Source organism: Hakea prostrata, chromosome 8 (assembly GCF_041222555.1).
Source record: "Hakea prostrata isolate BN-2017 chromosome 8, UWA_Hpros_2, whole genome shotgun sequence".
Classification (NCBI taxonomy): Eukaryota; Viridiplantae; Streptophyta; class Magnoliopsida; order Proteales; family Proteaceae; genus Hakea; species Hakea prostrata.
In genome coordinates, this window is record NC_142607.1 from 34,285,131 (window position 1) to 34,294,609 (window position 9,479).

Sequence of the window (9,479 nt, forward strand, 5' to 3'; positions counted from 1 at the left end):
GGGCAGCTATTGTGGACACCTGACGAGATGCCTGTTGAGCTCTTCAACATGGTCCAAAAGGATGTAAACTCACTTGTGTCTTATAGGGTGTAACTGAGTGTTTTTACCTGTTTCTGACACTGGTTAGGAGGGGAAGTCCCCCTTGGGTGGAGATCTTTCTCACTTTCACCCCTCTCTCCTTTCATTTCATTTCATTTTATTTTGGGTGACGTGAGGGGCTGCTCTAAGAGACTGCCTTGTACCTTCTTTTTCTATAGTATATAGAGCATACTTACCCCCCCCCCCCCCCAAAAAAAAAAAAAAAAAAAAAAGAGGAACCTTTTAAGGTCAGTACAGTACAACAGTAACTGTGATTAAATAAGAACTACAATAGACAGATATATTTTTAGGTTATTAAAGGACCAAGTCAATCAGCCATTAACATCTTATGGTGAGTCAGTAAGTTATGTTATTTACTTCCATTGCTAATACTTAATAAAAATTGATATCCAGATAGATTCTCATCATCTTTTGCATCTGTGAACCAATAACTCATTGTTTCAATTTCAAAAAAATGGTAATAATGCAAACAGCATAGCCAAAGCGCCTTAACTACGGTATAAAAAGGCAACTTGAAAAAAAGGTTCTTTTCATAAGTGTTGATACTACATCCAGATTGGAAAAACCCAGCTCCAAAATCTCACTTGCATTCAAGAAAGCCGATTAGGGCAAAAACAGTTAACTTCACTAAAAAGATGCTAATTGACTGACAAATAATCCCCATTAAAAGTAAATAAATAAAAGAAAACAGACCCAAACAGACCATAGATCAGTCCCTCATGCTTTCATTTAAACCTTCATCAGCATTTATATCAAGATCAGCAAGCAATTCTTCCACTGATATAGAAGGAAAATCTTCCGCATCAGCCGTCGACGCCATCTCTGATGGTTGGTACTCATCATTATGGTATAATGATATATTAAACCTCAACTCTGGGTTCTCCTCCAAATCTTTCAAGAATTCTTCATACTCATGGTTCATCTTCTCCTCATCCATTCTACCTTTGGAAGTGTTGTCTACCTCCATATTGAGGGATTTAAGCTTCCAATTACGAGGCTTCCCACGTCGCTTTTGACGCTTCTCTTCATAGCTCTTCTTTATTAAAATGGCCTCCGGTATAATAAGGCCTCTGTATTTGTCAAGTTGAACATCATTAGTGTTAGCCCCATAGAGGTCATAACCAAGAGCATAATCCCCAGGGTTCAAAATATGGCCAAGATGTGTTCGTATATTGAAAATCTTGTCATTTTTCCCAAAGTCAGATACTCGGGCCACTTGTGCATCAGCCAAAGCATATCTTGTGCCTCCAATATTGACTTCAGATGACACAGGCTCCACATCCAACACTATATATTCCACAAGCTGCCTACTTGAAAGTAAAGATGCAAAGGAGGTCCTCCAATACTGGTCTGCATCCATGAAACAATGCCGTAGAGTAAAAGGATCCACTAAAGTCAAGTTGTTGCTCACCTTCGTGCACAATACAAGTGGACCCAAATTTCCCAAACTATTAGCTACTCTTGGTGGAAGGCAGATCAGATCTTCTCGACAAATTGGGCAGATCTCAACAGAAAATGTGTATTTGTAGTTGTAGTTGTTGCTCTTAACATCATGGGATACAAGTTGTTTATCACTTCGACTCCTGATAGGGGTAACTTTTCCCAAAAACTCAACAAATTTTACAGCATGGCTCCTATTAGCGAAAAAGAAGTCAACCCCCTGATCCATCTGGGTAATTTTTATGCAAGAAGCAGCAGCGTCATGCCGAAGAATAACCTGTTCCAAATAGAAGAAGGTTCTCCTGTGTGAAACATGCTGCCTGAGTTGGACAGCAGCCACCCACTGGTCAGGATTTGCCTGAGCCCTAGAACAGGACTCACACATGTGATCTTGCTGAACATACTCAACTACATATGCTTGTTCAAGTATTGCCCCATTCAGGACCTCCTTTTGAATCCGCAGTCTCACCTTGATCCTCTTAGAGTGAGGCTCAGTCCAAACGAACTCTGCATGTACCAACCTAACCTTGTTCAAGTTCTTCAATCTCTTCACACAAAATGTCAACAGTTCCTTTGATTCTAATTGGGCCTTTATCCAAGTTCTAGGAGGCTGCAAGTAACTCTCACACTCAGGGCAATACATTATGATCACATGCTTTTGAAGACCCTCTGTAATGTCAACTTCAGAACGCAAACACTTAACACACATATTTGCAGCATTTGGAGCCATCGGGATACCACATTTGCAGCACAGAACACTTCCAATTGTCTGATGTACTCGAAACATACCTGCTTCTCCAGCCATGGCTGGTAATCCAAACAAGGAATTCACAAATTCAATTAGACTGAGATATTAATGCATCAAAAAACCCACAATCTAATTCACAAAAAGACATTCATATTTAGCTCAAAGGCCAAAGATGGATTAATTAAAACAGCAACTAAGCAAAATGAATTGTCACATTCGTTTCAAACAAAATACCACTCTATCAAGAGATAAGACAGAGAATCAGATCCCTCCAACCATCCTATGCCACCACTCAAACTGAATTTACTTGTAAATGAAACGACTAACTTAATCCCCAACTAAAGAATCAGTATAACACAAAAACATAGAATTTTGCATTCAATCTGTTCAGAAATAGAAACTCAATCCTAACAGTATCTTTTACTAAATCCAATAAACGACGACGACGCCAATAACAAGCCTAATCCCAACTAAATCGGTTGGGATAAATCGAATATATACGTTAAAAAGAAAAAGAACCAAAGAGTCAAGAGTTTCAATAAATCAAAAATTAATTGAGGAACAACGGAGTAGCGTGAAAGGCAGTTGGGTCCATTCTGAGGGTGAAATAACAGAAGTTTTGCAGAAGAAATCTAGAAGACCGGTTTTTCTGAGTCGATTCAATGGAAAAACAAGTTAGGCTTCTGGGTTATTGAATTCAGATATGTTTGTATTCGTTTGTTGAAAAGATCTAGATTTTTAAAGAGAGGGAGGCCCTTACCCGATTCATCCATGTGAGCCATTAGCTTTAATGTTTCGATCTTCGAATTTTTCTGATTCTTATTTGCAGAAGCGACCAAGTAATATCAATTACTTAAGAGGTTTAACAGAGGCGTAGCTGCGCTTAAGAGGCGCACTCACGTTAGCCGAAACTAAAAGGGCAGAAGGCAGAAGGCAGAGGCAGAGGCGGTCACATTAGGTTAAGAGGCGGCCATTAACCATTTCCAGTGCAAACACTGCGAAGACGTGCTGCCGTGGCGGAGTCAGCCTCACCTCCCCGTCCGACTAGGGGTGCAAGTTTGGCCCTGGCGGCCCTGACCTGCCCTAAGCCCATTCGGGCTTGGGCTAAAGATTTTGGCCATAAGGGCGGGTTAGGCCAAAATATTCTGGCCCTGAACTAGGGCCAAGGGCGGGCCTGGGATTACTCTCTGGCCCGCCCAACCCGTCCCTGATTTTTAGCCCTGACCCAAGCCCTGATTTTGGCCATGATCTTGGCCCTGATCTTGACCCCGACCCGGACCCCGATTTTGGCCCGACCCGGCCCCGATCCTAGCCCCGATTTTGGCCCCGATCCTAGCCCCGGATTTTGGCCCCGATTTTGGCCCCCCGATCTTGGCCCTGATTCTGGCCCTGATCCTGGCCCTGATCTTGGCCCTGATATTAGCCCTGACCTTGATCCTGGCCCTGATTTGAGTCTAAAGACTTTGGACCCTCCACCCACATGGAGAGGAATTAATTGTAATACATATAAGTGGATACTTGACACGTGTCAAATTTTAAAAACATGATCATATTTTGTAGAAAATTAATAAAAATAAATTATATCCTCATTACCAATGTAATAAGCATCTATTTGATTTTGGCCCTGATCCTGACCCTAATTTTGGCTCTAATCTTAATATTAATTTGACGATGATCATGTACTACAGTACTAGATTTTTACCCTGATCTTCATACTAACTTGATATGAGTCTTGATTTTGATATTTAGTCACTTTGAGCATATTAGACTATAAATTCACTTTTTATATTATTTTTAAGGTAATTTTTATTTTTCCAACAAAGTCATTTTTAGTTCAATAAAATATGGATTTTGTTTTTTTGGCTAAGGCGAGATAATATATTATAAATAATAAAAACTATTACATAAAGAATTAATATCTAACAAATCTATACCCTAACTTCTCATCATGAATATCTAACAAATCTACTGTGATATTTCAAAAAAAATTATTAAAAACATATAGCTATGTTTGTAACTAAAACATCATTTTCTTTAACTATGAAAAAAATACTTTTTTTTTGTTGAATACTAAATTATTGTCGATTTACTTGTTAACAAGGTTTTGAATATGATTTTTTTTGTATTGAATAAAGATATCAATTTATTGAACAGTTGTGAATGAAAACATACCTACCTACGGCTTAAATTCTTGACTTTGAAGATAAAATTTTCATTTATCAGATTCCTTTTGAATTATGAATCTCTGATGTTTCTAAGTTTACAAAAAGAGTTTGTGTGACATTCTCTATAATTGACTTGACTTTCAAATATGTCTAAATTTAATTACAATTCTTCTCTCTACTTATTCTATTTCATGAATAATTTTAACTCTTTGCTGCTGGAGAAAAACCAAAGGAAAAAACAGAATAAAAGAGAGAGAGAGAGAGAGAGAGAGAGAGAGAGAGAGGAGAGAGAGAGAGAGAGAGAGAGCAAATTAAAAAACCCTAGAAATTTGGATTTCTCTATTTTTCTAAAATCTAAATGGGTATAAATAGTTAAATACATATTGAATCTTAGTTTTGGATTATTTGTTGACATCTTTAATATTTTATTTTCCAGAATTGAGTTTGGAATTTAAGTATTTAATTACTTTAATATGTATTTTAATTACTACCTGTCTTACATTTGATATTTACGACAAAAGATATGGCCAATTAAAGCTAGGGACAAGGCCAATTAGGGCCTGGGCCAATCAGGGCCAATCGGGGCAGAGGACGTAGGGCCAATCGGGGTCAGGGGACATCGGCCTCGGGGCCAATCGGCGCCAAATCAGGGCCAATCAGGGCTAATCAGGGCCAATCAGGGCCAACCCATCCCGACCCGGCCCAATTAGGGCCAATTAGGGCGGGAATGGGCTTGGCTTGGCCCTGTAGGGCTTAGGGCCAGGGACAATAATTATTGGCCATGAACTAGGGCCAGGGCGGGAATGGGCTCAAATTATACCATATAGGGCTGGGCTTGGGATTGCAAAAGCCCGGCCCAGTTGCAGCCCTACGTCCGACGGTCTTGAACCATACAAAAGGGTAGGCCCCACATAGGGTCCATCGAAATTTTATTTTTATTTTTTAATTTAATATTTGCATGTGGGCCTTACCTTAGCTTAAAATCTCAGTGGGCCCAATGTGGGTTTATCCCCCATCGTATGGTTTCGGACTCATTGTTGCATTATTTGAGTGTGTTTTTAATTTTTCCCATTAGCAAACTTTCAACGCCACTTATTACTTATTACTCAAGTACCACTCGGTGAGTTATCGAATTTATTAATCTGAAACTATATGTGGAATCAAAGTTAAATATTAATGTAAGCAACATAAATTTTGAAAAAACAAAATTGCCCTTGATAAAAAGTCCGAACATTGCATAGCGTGGGGCGCTAGGTCGCCACTACTGCATCCCCTCTTTTTTCTACAAAAAAAAAAAAAAAAAAAAAAAAAAAAATTGCCCTTGATAGGAAAAACCCTATGTTTGACCGAGTGTTAGTCTTCCTCTACTCTTTGGAACAACTTGCTCCTTTCTATTCTCCTACTAATGTTTTTTATTTTCTTCTCCTTATCCATCTTCTTCCCTTCAATTATATTCTTGAAAAATCCTAATATAGTGTAGAAAATCTTTAAAACTTAGAGTCATGAGCCAGCCTTCCCTTGGAAATTTTAGACAGGAAAACTTCATTAAATATCTATGAGACTAAGATTCGAAACAAGGCCAATAAAAATGTCTACTTTTACCTTTATAAAAGGTTTGTCTAGAAGGTCAATCGATTGGATATGAATGGTGGAGTAGCCAACTTCACTGAAGAAGATAAGTTCAGGAAGTCTGACTTCACAAATACTCTATAGTCTGTCTCATCAAATTTAGTATAAATTCAAATTCAAAAGACATCTAAAACCAAATGTCCTACTGGGTCTAATTTTTTCTATGTTGTCTGGATCTTTATTCTTTGTATTTGAAGTTATAACCATCGTGGGGATTGTTGGAAATTTTTAAAATTTAGAATTGTGTATATTTATTATATATATATACTAGCAAACTTACACACATGCAAATGCACGTGACCGTGTATGAAGGATTAAGAGAGTGAGATTTTGAAAATTGTTTTGTGAGATATCTTGATATGCAATAAAATAAAAACAACCTCAAGTGGAGAAACGATAATTTTCTAAGGAAAATGGCGTGCATCCTAATTAAAGGAAACATAGACCCGTGCCTTCTGTAATCTCTAACACTTCATTCTAATCGAATATTGGGAATACCATTTTTAAATTCAATATCTTAATTAAAAATGTAGGAACAATATTGTAACATGTTTTTTCTCTATCTCTAAATAATTAACAAAGTGAATAAAAGCAAAGAATAATCCACCAACAGAAACATAAATAATAAAACTTAGATGCATTATGCTAGATGAAGAAACAAAGAACATGAGCGTCATCAGATTCATCAGAGCAACCGGTATCCATATCAACCGATGCCCCACTCTCATCATTGTCATCCCTCAGGCCAAGAGTAAATGTAGTCTTAGCTATTAACAATCTAGAATGGGACTTCAGTAGAGGCAAAATTAGTGAAGAGAGATAATTCTTATTGTGTGCAAAGGAGATTGTGGGGCTTTACTAAAAGTAAATTTCTTGGCTAGGGGAGACTGAAGCTGTTTGTCTTCATTTAATCCCTACAAGATTCAGCAAGTATTACAGCAAAGCACCAATAAAGTTTCATATTAATAAAAATAATGCTCCTTAAGAACTACATGAAATGAACCTTGAATATATGATAAATATCAAGAATCATAAGCAAAAGTCCAAATAAAGTTCTCCCTTTTTTCTCTTCCAATAAAGAATCTTCATTTTCGGGAAGAATGCAAACAACCAAGATTTATATTAAATATTAGAGATCTCAGATGGAACACAATAGATCAAAACCCGTATAAGAATTACGAAGATGATTAGAAGAAAAGGCTTTTGCAAATTAAAAATTCATAAAATGTTATTCAAGCATCTACATATTGGATACATTCTTAATCCACTGAATAACACTTTTGTCAAAGAGAAGAGTTTGGTGGCATTCCTCTGGATGATTTGTGAAGCCAAAGCTATAAATAACTTATCTAGGAAATGGGTAGGAAACACTGTGAAAAAAAGATCCCCCGCTTTTAGATTTTCTACAACACCACTTGAATAGATGACAAAATTTGACATTTGGTTGAAGGGTCTGATCTTATGGTAGAACAGCTCTTCAAAGTCCCATAGAAAGTTGAAGATCAGATTTTCTGTAATGGAGTAATCCTATTGGAATGCAATTCTAAAAATGAAGTTAGACAGATGCAAGAACTTTACTAAGAAACTATAGTTTATCATCAGAAAATCAAAATACATGTGTAAAATATTCGAACCGGTAATATAATTTTGGAAGAAAGAAGAACAATAAATGAGAGGTGCACTCAGGGAACCACTTGATTAACAATCTATCTAGTAGATGTGTTTTTGAATCCCAAAAGAACACTTCTAGTAAATATACCTCTGAACCATAGAAAAACACTCTTGAATTGCACAAGAGTAGTTTGAAATCCATAACCCAAATCCGACCAAAAGTTCTTTGATTAATTAGATCATATGGATGGTATAAGGCATCACATATTTATGATATTGGACCTTAAGTGAAATAACCAGAAGTCTAAACTATCCTAAACTTCCAAATTTATTGGCTACCATTGAAGACTTCTTAACTGACCCAAACACTTGAGTAAACATTTAAACATATGGCTATCAATCAATTAATTAGCCACTCGATCATAAGCTTCACAAACACAATCTTTTAGATGCAGAATCCAAAAAATGGGAAAATAACTAAATTAGAAACTTTTTCGCTTCATTAAGAACTCAAAGCAACAATATTGTGCAATGCACTGAAAGAGGACAAAAAAAAAAATGCTTACTTCTCGAAGAACATTGCTTTTCTGTGACTTATCAACACTCTTAATGGCGAAATACTCAATTTTGTTCTTCTTCCTCCCTTCGTAAAGAGTCCAACAGTCAAATGCACAAAGAAGAAGAAGAAGGGCCCAACCAAATTAATATTATGGGAAACTTTTCCATTAGATATTGCACTTCAATAAAACTAAGCAGCTTGGACCTCAAATTTCAACCCACCATATTAATGAAAATCATATAGCAGCAGACACTTGGATACTTCGGTGACAAAATGTACAAAAACAATTTATGTAAGAAAATTTTAGGTTTTGATTTAAAGAAGCAAATATCTAACGTGTATCCCCTTGTTGGGCAAATAACAACAATGTCAATACCAATATGAGAGAGTAAAACAGATGTGATACAACATTTCAAAGGCTGGTACAAGGAAAACAAGGGTTTTTCTAGTACTTGTACTTGCAGGTTCAAGAACATCCTTCCTTCTATAAATGGTGGAATTGAGCTAGGTTGAATCTGTAAATTTAAATGAGTAGTAGATACAATGTTAGAAGAAAAAAGAAACATAAAGGACAGTGTCAAAAAGAGAATGTCATCAAATGTGGAAGTTTTACAATGTTACAAAAGTTGAAGTTGATTATTAATGAGACCAGGAACTTACCTCGGTCATATTCTCAAAGCCCATGTTGATATGCTCAACTAAAAGTAACACTAACCACTCATGATTCTTGTTCCGTTCTGCAATTTCTTAATAATAACAAAAAAAAAAAAAAAAATAATAATAATAATAATAATAATAATAATAATAAAAATGAAGCTGATTATTGATGAAACAAGGAAGTTACCTCGGTCATATCCTCCAAGCCCATGTCGATATGCTCAACTAAGAGTAACACTGAACACTCATGATTCTTGATCTCTTCTGTAATTTCTTCTTCTTCTGCAATTGGAAATAAAGCAATGTACTGGATCCAACACATAACCAAAATGTAATATGGTTTGAATATCCTTTCTTTAAATTTTCATTTTCACTATCAAGGCTTTTCAAAAATGTTGAATCAATCAATCAACATATGACCATATCCCAATATATATTTAGGAGCAAAAAGTAGAAACCGCTGAAACTAATGGTGGCTTTGTACCTTGAAGCATTAAATTAGTAACTAATAAAGAAAATAATGAAGTAGTAATGGTTGAAACTGATGACCTTTGTAAATTAGTATCTTGGG

At 36.3% G+C, this 9,479-nt stretch overlaps 1 protein-coding gene across 1 annotated transcript; it reads right to left on the reverse strand.

The window, feature by feature from the left end:
- Positions 1 to 546: 546 nt before the first annotated feature.
- On the reverse strand, positions 547 to 3,295 carry LOC149007641 (uncharacterized). Its single transcript, XM_089165793.1, has 2 exons — positions 3,048 to 3,295; positions 547 to 2,346 (listed from the first exon to the last, which is right to left on the reverse strand). The coding sequence occupies exons 1-2, from the start codon at positions 3,067 to 3,069 to the stop codon at positions 809 to 811; spliced, it is 1,560 nt and encodes a 519-aa protein (XP_089021919.1). The 5' UTR covers positions 3,070 to 3,295; the 3' UTR covers positions 547 to 808.
- Positions 3,296 to 9,479: the final 6,184 nt, after the last annotated feature.